This window comes from Lycorma delicatula, chromosome 3 (assembly GCF_047948215.1).
Source record: "Lycorma delicatula isolate Av1 chromosome 3, ASM4794821v1, whole genome shotgun sequence".
Classification (NCBI taxonomy): Eukaryota; Metazoa; Arthropoda; class Insecta; order Hemiptera; family Fulgoridae; genus Lycorma; species Lycorma delicatula.
Genome location: NC_134457.1, coordinates 113997729 through 114016799, shown reverse-complemented (window position 1 = coordinate 114016799; position 19071 = coordinate 113997729). Strand labels below are relative to the sequence as shown.

Genomic DNA, 19071 nt, shown 5'->3' with positions numbered 1-19071 from the left:
ATTTTTGTAAAATGAAAAGTACCTAAAATTTTATTTCATTAATAACTTCCCATATTTTTTTTTATTATTATTAAAAAATCAATATATTTAATTTAAAAAAAAAGGAGATGAAGTCTGATTCGAATCGATGTGTCTTCCCCTTATAAGATCCAAATATTTAATTAATCAAAATTTCATTTGGCTATAACTCTGGAACCAATGAAAATAAGTACCACTTATGATATATCATTGAAAAGCTCTCAAATGAGGGCTTATTACTGCAGTTAAGAAAAAATCCAAAATCCATTTTTTTTTTTAGGCTTTTTTTAGACACTTTTGGTTCAGTCGATTGCAATTAAAAGGGGAGGTGTACAACTAGATGTTACAACAGTCCTAAATTCAAAATTTCAACATCCTACAGCTAATCTTTTTTGAGTTATGCGAGATACATACATACATACATAAGTCCATACGTATAGATATCACACCGAAACTAGTCAAAATGGATATTTCTATTGAAATCTGAAAATTACAATACTTCCTTTACTTGGTATAAGGAAGTAAAAAGGATCAGAGTAACATAAATTAATGTTACTTAAAGTTACACAAAGTTTACATAAAGTTTACTTCTCACTCCAACAAAATTTATTCACAAAGTTCTTTTTTAATTTCTTGATTTGTCTTCACAAATCTATCTTGTGTTTTTTTTTGTACAAGTGTCATGAACTCAACATTATTAAAAATGTTGTACTATTTTCTTGAAATGTGGAAAGTTAAGATATTTTAATTGTATATAGCAATTTACTTAATTTAAATCTCCGGACATTTCTTATTTCTTTGAGCCACTTTCCACTCTTGAAGAATAGATTTTTTATATTTAGTCACTTGCAGTGAAATGTACAAAAAAGTAATTGGCAAAAAACTAAATCCAATCCCCTTTTTGCTAAAACTTTGTCTAGTTTTACCTTTCGTGCTGATTTTGGTAGAGGCTAAATTAATGCACAACTTCACAGAAACCTTGAAATTTCAAATGGGGTATCTTCCCCAATCTTGTAAGTACAATATTTCTTTAGATTTTCATTCTGTGGATGATTATCAGTAAGATTTGCATGAATAGTAATTTAAGTATTTAATTCATGAAATAATATTTGTACAAAATATTTTCATATTTTCATCAGATTGTTGATCTTGTCCAGTATATTTCAAATAAGCAAAATTTAATTAATATACTACTGAAGATAATCCTTCCTTGCGTTGTGGTTTAAACCAAACATAAGTATAAAAAAGAAATAAATCATTCCATTTTCATAGATTACCTATCACTGAATGCTGTAGTAGGAATTCATTTAGAAGTAGAAGTATAGTTTCATACGTTGAATATTAAAAGAAACAAAATGAGTGTGAATAAATTTATAGCTGAAATTGAAATTGTTGCTGGAATTCATTTAGAAAAGGGAAAAATTGTATGGTAATATTAATGGTTGAATTGTTCTCATAACAAAAACTGGGAAAGGCTCACTGAAATCTATTCATAAATATTTAGATAGGCCAAGTGTGGCCAACAGTTTTTGCCTCCATGCCAAATTGGAAAGAAAAGTTTTTTCACAGGCCGAGCGAAATAATAAAATTAAAAAATGTTAAGTAAAGAAACAGTTCATCTAAGTAAACAAAATTTTATTATGGAATTTGATGTACTTTTATTTAGATTCATTACAGAAAGCGTTTGTTCAAAATATAAGTTGAGCTGAAGATTACTAAATTTTTATGGGGGAAATTTTTTAAATTTCCATATTATTAATATATATGGATACATATTAATAGATCTTGGCAGCATACACTCTCGTAATTAAGTAGACTAAACTGTGGAAAAATTATTGCATGAAGCGCACCACAATGTGTCTGTCATCTAGCGGAGAGTCAACATACTAGGTATGCATGCATTGCAGCATTAACAGGTATTGGCAGCACACGCTGTTGTGATTAAGTAGACTACACTTTGAAAAATTTGTTGTATGAAGCACATCTTGTCCACCACCTAGCAGAGAGCCAACATATTATGTGTACACACATTGAAGCATTACCTTTTTAATGTAGTTTTTTTATTGTTATTGTTGATGTTTTTTCGAGATGAAATATATCTAAAAACCTTCTTAGTTATGCCAAGAAACATGGGTAAAAATTTGGTTGCAATTGAGAGAGTAATTTTTTCTTTATTCTGAGCAAACAGAAGAAACACTCTTCTTTATACAATAGTATACATAAATTATTTTATTTAACATAAATGTAATTTTATTATTTTTGTAATATTATTCATTCTATTGATTGGAATCATTCAGTTCAAATCCAGCTCACACAGTGATAGTGATCACAGTTCATTAAAGTTTGTGCTTCAACTGACAAATCTCCATTAGTACACATTTATAATTTTTTTTTTTTTTTTTTGAGATAAAATATATCTAAAAATTATATATATATAATTATGCCAAAAAACATGATAATTTGGTTGCAAAACTTGATCAAGTAGTTTTTTCGTTTGTTTCTCTAATATTTTCTCTTAAATTAAGTAAATTTTTGGATTTTTGAAAAAAATTCACTTTCTGACAGGTTTTCTATTTGTGAGTTCCTTATTCCAAATAAAAGTTACATTGAAGTGATAAGAAAATAAGTTAACGTTACCTGACCAGTGAATAAATCACATAAACTGCTTTAGTTTATTCGAAGAATTTAATATATGTTTGTAAGTATATATATATATATATATATATATATGTGTGTATGTTTTTTTTACAGTTGGATCGTGATGATATTTGTGTTAACTTCACTATTGAACGATGGTATCCTGTTGCTAACATGTCACGATATCTACCAATCAGGGTGTATGATTACTACGCACCAGGTTAGTACTTTTTATGTACTTCAGTTTTAGAGAAGTGTATTTAACTTTTAAAATGTACTTTCCCATATAATGCAGGCCTTGTACTTCTTGGTAGACCTGTTAAGCTAACAAGCTTACATTGGTAAATTTTGTAACATGAATTTTTTTTTTTTAATCATTTTGGGAGGATTTGTGTTGCAAGATGGCATATGCTGTAACGTATACAGCATATGATTTTACAGTTTCAGTTTTTAATTATATAACATCTATTCAGAAAATAACCGAACTTTATTTTTTTAATTTTTATTATTAATTTTACAGTTTATATTAGACCTTGTCTCCTTCAAAGTACTCCCCTCCCCCGTTCACACACTTCTCCTGGTGGTATTTCCACTTCGCAAAGCAGTCCTGGATAGCTTCATTTAAAATGGCCTTTAAGGTTCATGACAAATTTGCTTTAATGTCATGTGAAAACGGCATCACTGATTTTAATTTCGAAAATAAGAAAAAATCACAAGGAGGCAGGTCTGGTGAGTAGAGAGACTGAGAGAGGACAATCATCTGATTTTTGGCAAAAAAAAAACTGACAAATCGATAAAGCTGAGTGTGCGGGCGCATTGTCATGGTGAAGGAACCATGAGTTGTCATACCACAACTGTGGTCTCTTTTTGCAATTTTTTCACATTACCATTGTAAAACCTTGGTAGTACAAATGGTTCACTGTTTCACCTTGAGGCAAGAATTCAAAATGCACAATTCCATTAAAATTGAAAAGAACAAAGAGCATCACTTTGATATTGGATCAAGTTTGATTTGCTTTCTTGGGGCATCGAGATCCTTTGCCAACCCATTGTGATTATTGAACTTTTGTGTCAGTGTTGTAGCCATAAACCCAGCTTTCATCTCCCATTATGATCCTTTGCATGATTGTTTCATCGTCATTGGCTTGTTCAATAAGTTGCAACAAACATCTGCTCAATGTTCTTTCTGCTGTTCGATCATCAAACAAGGAACAAACTTTTCATTTTTCATGACATTTCTTCAGTCAAAACGTCATGGCATGGTCCAATTCAGATGCTAACTTCTTCTGCAAGTTCTCTGACAGTCAACTGACGATTTGCATGCATCAGATCATTTATTTCTGAAAGTGATGTCAAAGTCGAAGGCCTTCTGGTTGAAGGTCATTTTCAATTGACTGACGACCACTTTAAATTGTGAAAACCATTCGTAACATTGCGAACGACCCAGAGCATCATCTCCATAAGCTTGTTTCAAAAGGTGAAACATTTTGGTGAATGTTTTCCCCAGTTTTGCATAAAATTTTACATTGTATTTTTGCTACTGAAAATTGCACCTTATAAAAATCGCTACTAACATTTAAACACATTGCACTCAAATAACAGTAACATGAAACCAAACGAGATATCAACAATCCAAGAACATGTGGTTACAGAGGAGGTTATGCGGAACACAATGCTGCTAACTGCATGTCACTAAATATCTTTGTTGACATGTAATTAAAAATGTTCAGTTATTTTCTGAACAGACCTCTCATAAATCTTGCTGATATAAATAACAAATCTAACCATCAATTTTTCAGCCACCATCACGTATTAACTAACAAATATTGCTGGTTTTTTGTTTTTTTTTTAACATTACATACTTATTAGTAAGCATGTCATGGGGTCGGGATCTTGTTATTCTTAAGCATGGTTATGTCATTTTTTTTGGTGTTGTAGTTCTGAAGTCTATAAAGAGCTGATTTAGGGCTTGGCTCATGTTTCTAGACATATTATAATTTGTTTAGCATTATGAGATACTGATCTACTGTCTAATGATTGATGGTCCAGTTTGGACTTTAAGCAGCCATTCATTGTCCTTATAATAAATGACCTTACAAACATTCTTACATCAATTTTATGTGTAGATCTTTATATTTATGCATATGATTTATTCTTACAATTTTTTTCACTGAATATCAACTGCATGCAGTGTGCTAATGGAAACTTTGTTAAACTTCACCTATCTTTTTTTTAACATTTATTACTCTCTTTTGCCAGGTGTTTCCAAAGCCTAAAAAGGAATTTTGAACAATTACTGAACACAAAAATAAATATCAATAAATAAGAGGACTGATACTGATAAGTTTATTGATTATTTAAAAGAGCTATTAATAACAAAATGTATTTAGTTAAAAAATAGTAATGTTTTTTCCATTTCTAATGTGTTGCAATATTGCATATTGCACAATGAGATGAGGATGATATGACATGTTAATGAGGTGTTATCTTGAACAGATCATTCCAAGATATGTGATTGATTGAACCCCAACCATTGAAGTATATCAGTATAAATTGTTTAGTATTCAAATCTGTATAACTAACTTACATTTAGTAGGATTTGAAAAATTGGTAATAATACAGAATATATAAAAAAAACATTGTGGTTTTTATTAGTTAGAATATCTTTTTGATGAGGTGTATAGTATTGATTTAAGGATAGAATCAAAGACCAAAAACGACAGTTTTAGTTACACACATGGTTGTAGATTCTTTATCTTTCTGCTTGAGAGCATCACTAGTAAAAATGGTGACGTCTGAACAGAAAACTTTCTGTTTTACAGTTTGCTAAATGCTAATCTGGAGTTACAGTTCAACAAGCGTTACATAGAAAGTTTACTTTTGTCTTTTTTTTTAAACCACTGACCTACCATCAGGTATTGCTTCAGAGGATGAGATGAATGATTTGTATTGTGTGTGAAAATGCCATGCCTGACCGGGATTTGAACCCAGAAGTTTACTTGTGATCCTCCAGTTGACAATAATATTCGTCTCTGGTATAATCAGTTTGAAGCAATCCAATGTCTGTGTAAAGGGAAGAGTACAGGATGACCAAGTGTATTTGAAGAAAATGTTGAATGTGTCAGAGAGTTTTTCCTGCGCAATCTTAAGAAACCTGTTAGGAAGGTTACTCACAAATTAGCACTGCCAATGATAGTGTGGAATGTTTTAAGGAAATGCTTACATATGTGTCCATACTGTTTACAGCTGTTGCAGGGTTAGAAAACTGACAACTTCACAATCAAAATTTTCAGCACTTTGATGACTTTCTTGATCATATTGTGCTTAGTGATGAGTCAGCACTTCATTTTAGTCGAAAAGTAACCGTACATAATGTCCAATTTCATAATTTCTGGAATTGAGAAAATCTTCGTGAATACTTAATGTGAAAAGAATTTCCCAAAACTAACTATAGAATAATCCAACAGTAAGTTTATGAGCTGTTCTTTTTTGTTGAAGCAAGCATAGCATGAGTTATTTATTTGGATTTGCTGTGTAAATGACTTTCCTCAACTCAAAAATGGACTAGAGAATTTTATTTGGCAACGTGTTGGTGTGCCTCCTCACTGGCATAACTCTGATTAGGATTGGTTGAATGTTTGACTGTTGTTTTCGCCAGCTTGTGGATCGGTCGGCGTAGACTCTATGATGAGAGTTTTTTGTGGTAGCCACCCAATCTGACCCCATGTAATTTTTTCCTTTAAAAACCCTATATTCTTTTTTGTACAACTTTTGTGTGTATGTATTAATTTATTATTATTAAAAATTGAACTTTTAATATCCAAATTAATGAAGTTATTAGTTAAAATAAAAATACTTGTGGGATCAAGTTGAAAAATAAATACAATTTAGATAAGTTTATACAGGAAGCTCTCAATACTAAATTTAACTGTGTAGACATGTACATATAGAAATTATAAGCAGTATAATAATTTAGTAAATTAATAAAGTAATCAGATTCAAAATTTGTCTTGCATTAAATTTTTAGAAATCAACTTGATCAAACTGAATTTATTTCTACATTAGATAGAGCACCGCAAAACACATATTAAAAAAAATCTGATGTGAACATCACATGACTTCCTTGTACACCCATTAAATTACATATATACACTTCATTTAAACTTATTCTATTTGAACGTGAGATACGATCCTCAAATTCTCTAATAAAGTGGACAGTTACACAATTGCTAAAATATCTGTTTTTATTAACATCAAATATTTATACATTTATTAATTCAACAATCTTAGCTGAAATATTAGGATAGCATAAAAGTACCTTTATTACTATTTAAATAAATGTTTGTTTTATATCTACTGTGTTTTGTTTTTTTTTTATTATGATATAACCATCAAGAAAATGAAAACAAAAACGAATAATCAGATGTTTCACCAAATCTGATGTGGACACCACATGACTTACTTGTATGCCTATTAAATTACATATACACATTTCTTTTTAAAATGAAAAGTACATAAAATTTTATTTCATTAATAACTTCAGATATTTTTTCATATTTTTTTAATATTGTTATTATTGAATTATTATTCATTGTAAAACATTTTTTACAATCAAAGGTTAATAATTATTAATAAATCAATGCATTTAAATTTAAAAAAAAAAAAAGTTAAAAAATGGAGATTTAGTCTGATTTGAACCGATGTGTCTTCCCCTTATAAGATCCAAATGTTTAATTAATTAGAATTTCATTTGTCTATAACTCTGGAACCAATGAAAATAAGTACCTTTTATAAACAGTGTTAAAAGCTCTCAATGAAGGCTTATTACTGCAGTTAAGAAAAAGTCCAAAATCCAATTTTTTGGGGTTTTGAGCTTTTTTGGACACTTTTGGTTCAGTTGATTGCAATCAAAAGGGGAGGTACACAACTAGACGTTACAACAGTCCTAAATCCAAAATTTCAACATCCTACGGCTAATCGTTTTTGAGTTATGCGAAATATGTACGTTCACGTAAGTACATACATACAGATATCATGCCGAAACTAGTCAAAATGGGTATTTTCATTGATATTTGAAAACTGAAATTGTTCGCGATCACAATACTTCATACAAGGAAGTAAAAATAACTGAGCAGTTGGACTGAAGTTCCAACTGAGTATAATATATATAGTAATATTTATAAATATAAAAAGATTAGATTTATAAACTAACCTTGCCAGAATTTTACTCCTTAGTTTTGTGAATTGTAAGTTTATATAAGAAAAAAGAGTTTCCTTTTAACCTTCTCCCATCACAATGATCCACGCTTGATTAGCGCTCCGCGAAGTATTTTTGTATCTGTTTGCCTCCCTTCAGTCTTATGCTACCCTCTTGTGAAAAATTACAGTATATTAAAGAGATTTAACAGACTGACAAAAAAAAAAAAAAAACGTTGATTGGATATTTTTTATGCCTGTAACAACAAAAAATTGAAACAGTACAAAAATTATGATAATTTAATTGCAGAATTTTTTTTGCTTATTTCTACCACGTTTTTTATTAGCGTAATTTTTTTTTTGCTTTGAGTTTATGAAATTAGTTTGCTGATTTTAAAAATAATACTTTCAAGCAAATCGGTTGAAAATTGGGCAAAATATGATGAAAAACCCGTGCATAAATCACAGATTAGGAACATATGTTAGTATAAGTTAAAGTAGATTCAGAAAACTACGTTTTATAAATCCCCACCACTCAAAAGGTTATTCAGATTGAAAAAAAACAATTTTTACTGTATACTGTTATTCATTACGAATCGTTATGTGTTACATGTTTACCGATATCATTTGTCAGAAAAGATATTTATAGACCTCAAGTAAAAGTGACGTATTTATGACCACAAATTCCCTTTTTTTGTGGTGCCGTATATCATAATTTATTATGTGTTTCAATACATCGATATATTGCTACTAAGATAAGCTATTTTTGTAAATAATAAATAAATCCATAATCATCATAGCAATTGTAATACACAAGTCACACACACAAGCATATTTCTGAGAAAAAAATGGTCATATTCTTTTTAGTCTAAATAAAACATTGTACATCGTATAAACGTCGTTCAAATTATGTAATAAAACTGATTCATTTGTGAATATAAAACAAAATAACTGACTTAGATGCCATATAAAATGATTTTGTAACAGCGTTTTAAAACGGATGCCGTACATAACCAGTTCCAAGACTAAATGATCTGAAAAGGTTAAATTAAAAATTACATGTATATTAAAAATAAGTAAAATTAACAGTTAATCAAAGTGCAGGTGCATTTAGCAATAGAAACCCCTGGCTTTCACTTACATTGTTATAGGTTACTTCTTAATAAGTACTGCATATTTTGAAATATATGTTATGCATATGTATTCAGAAAAATTATCTATCTAGTCTTAAAAGCATCAGAGACCAACAGTGGCAAAATACAGTACTATATATAGGCATTTAAAAATGTCAATAAGTGTAAACACAAATATCCTGTTTGCTACTTTCTGTCTGCTGTACAGTTACTTGAAGTTATGCAACTCAGGCATGGCATTTTCACATACTACATGTCGTACATCTCATCCTCTGAAGTAATACCTAATGGTGGTCCTGGAAATTAAAAAAAAAAAAGTAGAGTCAACCTGTAGGCTTGTTGTCAGATGTTATTTTTAAAGAAGGGCCAAGTAGTACCTTAGATTGCTTTCAGGTAAAGCAGCTGAAAGCAATTTACCTGAAAGCACTCTTATGGAATCTTTAATTTACCTCCTTACCCAAAAGATTATATTTTTTATTTTTAGATAAGTAAGTATTTGTATATGTATTTCTTGTCTAGTTTTTTAGTGTTCTACATCTTAGTATTTTCTTCTGATTTTCAGAGCGCTTCAATGAGACAATATTTGATTCATTAACAACATATGTACTGAATATATGTGAAGTGTGTGGGAGCAGTCAGTGTCCATATTGTCCTATATACAATATTGGAGAACAGTTGCGTGCACCTCTTGCAGTTTGGTTGCTTATAGTTGCTATTTCAGTTTTCTTCAAATCGCATAGAACAAGTTGGGATCATAAATTGTGACATAATTAGTTTATGATCGGCATTACTTGTTACCAGTCTTATTCATTATACAAAGCTCACGTACACAAAATGTATATATTTATTTAAAATAAAATATCATGTTATGAATTTTATTGTTTGACATAGTTTTGTTATGATACATTATGTATATTAAGTATTTTTTGGTACAATAATTAGTAATAATTGATATTATAAATTTATTACTATCTCATGTTAGTGATAAATATTGAAGTGAGTTTGTAATTTTTTAATATCTATTAGTGCTTTATTTACAAGCAATTAATTTTTATAAAAAAAAATGATAAAAGTAAACATCAGTTATTGTTAATTAACCATTTTTGGTTAAAACATCTGCTGGATTAAAATTTATATATTTTTTATGTCATATTAAAAGTGCTAAAGTATATAATTTATACTCTTATTTAATATTTTATAGACTAGACTAGTATATTAAAAAAAAATCCTAAAGAAAATATACTTGTTTGTTTTTTGTATAGGAACGATGTTTTTGATAATTTAATCAGTTTGATGGCATTTATATTTTATTTTACTATGATGTAACAATATTTAAAAAAATTTATGTCATTTAAACAATCTATTTGGGTAACAAAGTTTTACATATTTCTAAAAGGCCTGCTTTTAAACATTAATGTTGTGTCCATTATTGTACATGGCTGTAATGTTATGATAAATACTTTAATGTATATTTGAACTGTTGCTTTCTTTTATTGAGAAGTACTTAATCACGTTTAGCTGTTGCATGCATTCAGGGCATACAAGACCAGCTGAGATAGACAGTATGCGAAACAAATTACTGTACACCACAGATGGTCTATTTTATGTGAAATGAGACTTAACAGATTAAATATTATGTCAGTATTACTATATGCCTTGCTATGTTGTGTTAAATTTCAGTACTTCTCTAGGATTACAGATTTAAAATTTATCTGTTTATATGTTATTATTTACTTTAAAATGATTTGTTAATGTTCAAGAAGAAGAGAACCAAATTATGAAAAGTATTAGTAAGTTTTCCATTTCAAGTATATTAATGGTTCACATTTTTATGAGTAAGGTATGAATTGACTATTAATTGCAGTTAATGATTATTTAATATTGTCTATAAGAAAGTAGTAGTTTTCTTACAATTTGTAAATGTCTTGTTAGAAGAGCAGCAAAAAAGAGAGGTTATCTTTTTTTCAAGAAAGATAACTGTCACTTTGTTACAGGTGTAGCTGACTTTTATTAATTTGTATTACTATAAATTACTGAATATTTTTTTCAAGACATATTTGGTAATGCAACTTAACTATATTTTCAAAATAGAAGAGGTTAACTAAATACTTAGTTTGTGATAAATTTTTTATATAACGCTGTGTTCTGATTGTGATTATAAATAAAAATGTAATTTTTTACAAGTATTTTTTGAACAGAAAAAGGTAAATGATCTCAAGTTTTCTTTTATTACTCGTTTTGTTTTTCTTAATTAAGAAAATCTTTATTGCATTTCATAATTCAGATATCCGTTGTTTCTTTTCTGGCAAAACAGTTAGCTGAATGCAGTGGCGGCTGGTGTATAGGCACTGTGGAACTGCAGCATCCTCTATTTCCAATTGATAGTATTGATAACATTTAATATAAGTCCTTTTTTTTAATTCTTTTTTTACAATCCTTAAGCTTAATGTCAGTAACCATCCCCCAGTTAATGAAAAGATACAAAAATCTCTGTGGAACTGTGCGCTTCACAGTTCCATCAGTGTGGTGTTTGGCTGTTGTGTGCATGCACAGATAGGAAGCTGCATACGAGGCTGCGAGGGAAAGAGAGCACCGTGTTACTGCTGCAGTGTCGACCCTGGCATGCTGGTGGAAGTTAGTTTTTTTTTACTCCGCGTGTGTATGTAACATTCCTTGTTCATTCCCTTTTCTAGTTGTCTGTGGAAAGAATATGAAAGTGGTTTAGTTGTTTTTTTCAGTAGTGATCAGAAGATTGCAGAAAGCAAGGGCTCTCTGATTGCCAAATCTGTCCAAAAACATGCTGGAAAGAGAAGGTAATTAGTAAAAACTAATTATGTATTTATTTCTGTGTTCATAGAAATTTAAATTAAATACCATTGGACAATAGTGTTTTTAAGCGGACATTTTATTAAGTTATTATCATACTAAAAAATATTATTAAAAATATTATCTCTTCAGTGTGATAAAGTGTAGAATTAGATTATTATCCTGCTTCCAATATTCTATTTGATTCATCATTTTTTTCGGTTCTTTTATTTTACAGAAGACTAACCATGGTCTTGAAAAAGCCCAGAAAATAATTTTCTGGAACAGCATCCCATTAATTTTAGCTATGAACCGCCACTGGCTGAATGCCATAAGACATTTATAGATAGAAGCACAGTTTATTAATTTAATTATATGATTGTAAAAATAAAAAAAAGAATCTCTATTTTTCTTGAACTATAAATAAATACCTTTATTGAAATTTTTAATAATGCTTATTGTTAAATCTTCTGGTTAGATGAAGTATTTTCTATCAGTTGTAATCACTAATTCACTAAAGATTTGTATCATTTCTCTTTTTTTGTCATATACTGAAAGATTTTTTTTCTCATAAGAGCAGCACTGATACAAATTTTTGTTTTTTATATTCTTTCATTTTTATTTTATTTTTTCAAATTAAAATTAATCTTTCTGAAATTACTTTTATCAAAATCCAGTTGTATTTTCATATGGTATGAGTCTATATATCATATGTGTGTAATTTGTTTGTCTGTTTAAATCTAAATTAGTATGCTCATTATTTTAAAGGTATGCAATTTGGGTAGATGTTGTGATATGTTACATTGCTCTATTATTTTAATATAATTGTGTATGATTTCCATTTACTGCCCCTAGAAAGTTTTTAAAAATATACATTAATTATTTCAGTATTGCAGTGTTAAATACATAAGTATATTTTATTACCATTAAAAAAAAATTACATTTTCATTTTCTGGTCACTTTAGTTGTAGATTGATAGAACTATTTTTGCCTCACTATTAATATTTTTTAATCTGTTTAAAAATGTATTATATAAATTATGTGTAACATTATTTCAAGAGTAAATTATTATATCGTTTTGCTGTTTTTAATTTTGTGTGTAAAACTGTACACTAGTTTATTATAAGATCAGAATTTTATCTTAAAATTATAAACTGCTTTACAGTGTAATTTTTTATGAAACTTTTTTATGTTGCTTTGTAATCTTATATATACAGCTTTTTTTTATGAGATTAGTTGCTGGTTGAACAGTGTAAAATAATTGTTTATATATAAAAGTAATCCTTTTATACTTAATATTATGTTTACATTCCGTTATATGACTATAAACAAAAATATTGGCCTGCTTGGTTATTTATTAATAATAGCTAAAGTGAAATGTGTGGATTAAATTTGTGTAATTAAAAAGAAATAAAATGTATGGTCCTTAATTTTTAATGGTGCAAAAGCTCTTTCCTGTTTAAGTATCTTAAAAAAAAAAATACTGAAAACTTGTTCACAAGTTAACTGCATTCAACTAACATACCTATAAAAATTAATGTCCAGCAGCTTACAGCACAAATCAGATAAATCTGTAGTTACTTAAATGTATTAATAACAATTTGCTTACATTTTAAAAATATTAAGATAGATTGATGCTGTACATTAAGGTAAGTTTTGTGTTCTGTGGATGTGAATTATAGAGCACTTATTTACTACTGAATAGAAAATAAGTGGCATATGATTAACTGATTTTAATAATTTTTGATTTTGTTGTTTTGTATGAATTTTATATTTTTTCTATTGATAATTATTTTTATTTTATTGTTCTACTTTTTTTTTAATATATATAATTACTACATTGCATGTTTTGTTATTACAGAATTAATTATCCAAATCTCCATTCAGTATTAATTTTTTTTTATTATTTTGTATTCAGCTGATATAATTTTTGTTTTGATTGTGTTATTGTATAAATATGTAATTATATATATAAATTTTATTTTTGTAATAAATAAGAGTGCACTTGAATATTTTATTTATTTTCAGATATATTATTTTGAAATACTATTTTATTTTATAATTAATTAGTGTTTAATTATACAGTTTTTATTTTTTGTTCTATTTCAAAGCTTTTGAATTATTGATTGCTTTTAAAAAAAGTGTCACATCGTGGCTTTCTTTTGGCTATTCATTTTCTCTTTTATTTATTTTGTTAAAATTATAGTTAATTATCCAACATGAATGATTTAATAATATATTGAAATTTGGATGTTAGAGGGATTCGAGATCAGTTTATATTTGTAAAAGTGATTGAATATTGTTATCTAAATGTATTCTATATCATATATGTTTATATATATATATATATATTATTATATAATAGCTAATATATATATATATATATATATATATATATATATATATATATATATTAGCTACTAAAACCTTCCAACACTTTAGCAAATATTTGTCAGTGAATGTTTTTAAAATTAATTTATACACTTTTTAAGTATTCTATGTAACTTGAGGTAGTGGGTATTATAATTATAAAACGACAAAATGAAAAAAAAAAAGCTAGAAATATCTTCTTAGTTTATATTAAAGTTAAAAAATATTAGTTAAAGTGAATAAATAACTTAATTGTACAGTTAATAATTGTTGAACAGATGTTTATAAAAATGATTTTGTCAGCCTTTGTAGCTCAATTTGTAGAAATATTGGACATTTTATAATAGGTGCTAGGTTCTATTTCCAGTTTAGATTTAGTTTTATATATTACTTCTCTGTTTTTTCATTACATTGAAAATATTCACACCAAGAAAAAAAGCAAATTTATTTAATTTTTTACTTTACACTATTTATACCTTAATTACTTATTATTTCATGCAACTTTTTAATAAAATTTTGCAGAATCTGTCAGTTCAGCTAGCATATTTAGTTAGATAAACTAAAATACTAGTTGTAATAAAACATAAGTATTTAAAGTTTTTTTTTATAATTCTTATAGAAACACATTTAAAGTATTTTATTTAAAATTATCAGAGGTTTAAATTAACAAGAACAAAAAACAAATTGACCTTTTTGCAGAGCGCGTAACTATATGTGACAAACACTCTAAAAAAAAAAAAAAATCAGTAAATTTAAAAAGGCAACTTTTAATAACTGGAAAAATGTAGTTTAAATTATGGGAAATAATTAAACTTATAAATTACTATTTCAAAGATATGTTACACAGAATTATTGTGAATACAAAAGTATCACTTTATATCAGGGTAAGATATGAAAAAAAATGTTTAAAAAATGTAATTTTAAAGAAATATAGGATACATTTAAGTAGCAAATAATATTGTTATTAATATTTTATTATTTTTTGTGAGTTTTTGTAGGATATTATTTACATTCTATTGAAATTTATGTCAAACACTTTTTATATTATGTTTATAAGAATGTAAACATTCACTTTGTATTAAACATTTCATAATGTTTTAATATGAAAAAAAAGAAATAGAAATAATATGTATTATTTAAAATTTATTTTTCATTTGCTTGATTTCTGTCAAAACTATATTAAAGAATGTTATAAAAGATAGATTGGAAACTAAAGTTATCATTATAAGTATGTATCCATGTGGGGAGATGTTTTACTAAAACAGAATATTCATACAGTTAGTGATCAGTTACTCTTACGGTTGTGAATCAATTCAGCATATTAATGCTCAAACAGTGCCTTTTGTTAAAAAAATATATCTTTCATTGAAGGCTATGTTTAATGTGTTACAATATAAAACTTTCATTGTTGCTATTGCAATTACTGTATTAAGATTTCACACAAAGAATGAGTTATAAAAGTAGTATTTTTTTATTAGTGTATGAAATACTTGTTTAGATTATGGTTTTGTTGGTTCTCACTGATTTCAGAAATTAAGAAATATTTTAAGAATAACAATACAGTTGTTTAATTTCAGTTAATTTTCGTTTCTGTCAGTATATAAAAGAAAATTGCAAACTCCCTTAAAATATAATTGGGGAAAAACTCTTCCACAACAAGACCCAATTCAAGTTACAAATTCATTACGTATTATCATTTTAGTTGTAAAGAGTAAAATAGTTTATAAAGATTCTAAATTAAACCTTTTTAAATAATAATATAACCTATAACTGTATTTAAATAATATAAGAATTAACTAAAATATAAATTAATGAGTATTGGTACTTAGATTTTTAATTAAAATAATTAAAAAATAAAATAACTTGTATTGCTGTTTTATTTGAACTGGATCATATAATTTGTTTTTACTCGTTTAAATTTCAATCTGTAACTATAATTTTTAACGTTTTTTATTGGCAACTTTGATATCACACATTTGAATTTTATCTATATTTTAAATATATTGTCATATTAATGAAAAGAAAATACTAATTATTTAAATGAGCATTTTTATCATCATTATTGATATAATTTTTTACTGTTAGCCAAATTTTATAACTTATATTTAGTAGTGAAAACTATTTAATGCGTACTTGAAATTTTTATTAAACTTATTAATGCTAATAATATCTAAAGGGCTGTTTAATTACAGGGTTTTTTCGGTTTAAGATATCTTTAGATTTTTAATCAAAAAATAAATCTTTTAACAATTGAAATTCGACAGGAAATGGTGTGATACTGTTAGATTTTTCTAATATTGAATATAGACAATGATGTTATAATTGCACTATTGTTTACACTTACTCAAATTTTTTTCTTGACAGTTTAAATTTCTTAAAAATTGGTAATATTTTAATTTTAATAAAAATGTAATACTCTGTTTGAATTAATAAGAACAGTTTACTTTGAGTAACATTTGCAAGTGAGGCAGCTACAATTTTATCTTTTTTCACAATTTGATTTATTCTTTAACCTACAATCTCAATAATAAGAAATAGTAAAAGTAATAATTAATATAGTAAAAGAACTGTTGATTTTTCATATTAGAGAAATACTGAAGTGGTGCCTGTTTAGAATTAGTAATATAAATTAAATATGATGAGGTTGCAACGTATTGAGGGAGGTAACCAAAATAGTTTTTGTTTTATTTGAATGGATGCAATTCCCCAAAAAAGATCAAACAGTTCCTCATTTTTTATAATTCCATACGTAATAACGCAGAATTTTTTTATACTTCCACTGTTTTAAGATTTAAGTAAAAAAATTATAAGAAGTTCATTTTTAGATTTTGTATTTCTCTCCATATGATGGAGAATTTTAAAAGTTTATTTTCTACTGATTTAAACAAATGGAAAACTAACTTGTTTGATGAGCACCATAAAGTTTTAATTAGTTTTACAGTTTACTCTATGTTCTGTTACTAATATCCATAATGTGTAAACAGCAACTTTTAGAGAAAAGTTTGTTTAAAATCTATACGTGCAATTTTAAAGTTATAAATTCTTATATCAACTACACTTCAATTTTATATATATATATATATATGTATATGTATCAAAGACAAAAGTATAAAAACTGTTTATCACCAAGAATACAGAAGTCGGTAATGCTTCTTACCTTGTGCTTATTATTTTTTTCTAATAGCAGTTTCGAGGTTTTCCTTCATCATCAGTTAACTCTGAAAGCACTATTTAAAAAAAATAATAAGCATAAGATAAAAAGCATTATCAAATTCTGTACTCTAGGTGGTAAATGGTTTTTATACTTTTGTCTTTGAGATATTAATACAGAGGGGAATATAGACAAATACAATAACAAAATAATTGTTTTTGCTAAGTTTATATATATATATATATATATATATAATTGTTTAGGATTTTATCTTGCACTCTACTTGATGTAGTTTTTATTAACTGTTTAATTATTTATTCAGAAATTAACTCATGGCAAATTAAAGTTGTATAAACATACAACTAGTTTTATACTACATGTTTATATATAAAGTCGTATAATTAGAGTTGTATGGTAAATTTGTATTTACCCTGAATCTATTTGTTTGATACTTCTAATGTCATACTGTTGTAAGTAGTATCCTTCTTGACAGTTCTGTAATTCCTGTTTATTTGAAACATGACCTCCTCCACCATACTAAATAATATCTTATATAAAAGGATTTAGGACACAGCCTCTAAAATTAAAATACAATTATTAAAATAGTAATAATGATAATGAAATTATTATAATACATAATTAAAAACAAAAAATCAAAATCAAGGTCAAAATTATCAAAGGTAATATCATGATTATCTTCTATTTTTACTGTGGTTAAGTATAATATTATCAGTAGAAACAGGAAAAAAACAATTTGGAAGCTAAGAATTCATCACATGCAAAATAGCATACGATGTTGGTCGTGCTGTAATTTACATTATATCATAAGAAGATCTTCCTGTGTGGTTGTGTTCCATTCAGTTTTAGGTAATAGATTACTATTTGTATAGTTCACTTAATTTTTTTGAATCTGAAGAATAGTTGTCAGAAATAAGATTTTCAAACTTTGATATTACACTTCATTAGAGACTTGTGAATTTTCAATAATTTCTGATGAAAGTTAATCACTCTTATTCAGAGAAAAAGAGTGATTCAAATAATGATGACGCAATAACATAACATTTCACCAAGATTGCTGTAAAAATGCACTATTCATTACATCAGATTAGATCTAAATAATTAAAGTATATTTCATACTCAGATAGTTTTTGAAAGATTTACAGACAGTCATAAAATATAATTTAAAGGGTCAAAAAAAGGACTGTTACTTCTTCTTCTTGATTATACTATCTGTCAGAGGTTTGGTGATCCAGATGGCTATCTTGGCCCTATCCACAGCTGATCTGAATATTTGTCTGTGAATAATTGTATCATCTTCTTAAATCTGACTTGCAAGACAATTTTCTTCTTCCAATACCTCTTCTGTTGACTATTTTACCGCATAATTTAAGTTGAAAAACATAGAATTTCTCAACATTTCTGCTTACGTACCCATAATACTCTAGCTTTCTTTGACTAATGGTATTGAGCAGCTTTGTCTTCATAGACATCCTCTACAACACCAACATTAGCAGTGTGATCCCAGTACAAAATTTTCACTGTGTATTGGTATATGTACATTTCCAACAAGCAAGTATATATTTTCTCCTCTCCATCATGCAAGTGAGGATCCAGCTCTCCATGCCATATAGAAACATTGACCATATGTAGCAATGTACGAGCTGCAGCATAATTTTAAGATCAAATCTTTGCCGGTCAGTAGATTTTTCATATTCAAAAAAGCTTTCAATTCTCAAATGTATTTCAATGGACTGATCCGTC

General features: G+C 27.3%; 1 protein-coding gene across 1 annotated transcript in view; it reads left to right on the top strand.

Moving 5' to 3' along the window:
- Mcr (macroglobulin complement-related) overlaps positions 1 to 9973 on the top strand; it is a 202568-nt gene extending 192595 nt beyond the window's left edge. The window contains exons 28-29 of the mRNA XM_075360413.1: positions 2770 to 2875; positions 9547 to 9973. Coding sequence (XP_075216528.1) covers positions 2770 to 2875; positions 9547 to 9749 — 309 coding nt within the window. The 3' untranslated portion in view covers positions 9750 to 9973. The remainder of the gene's footprint in view (positions 1 to 2769; positions 2876 to 9546) is intronic.
- Positions 9974 to 19071: the final 9098 nt, after the last annotated feature.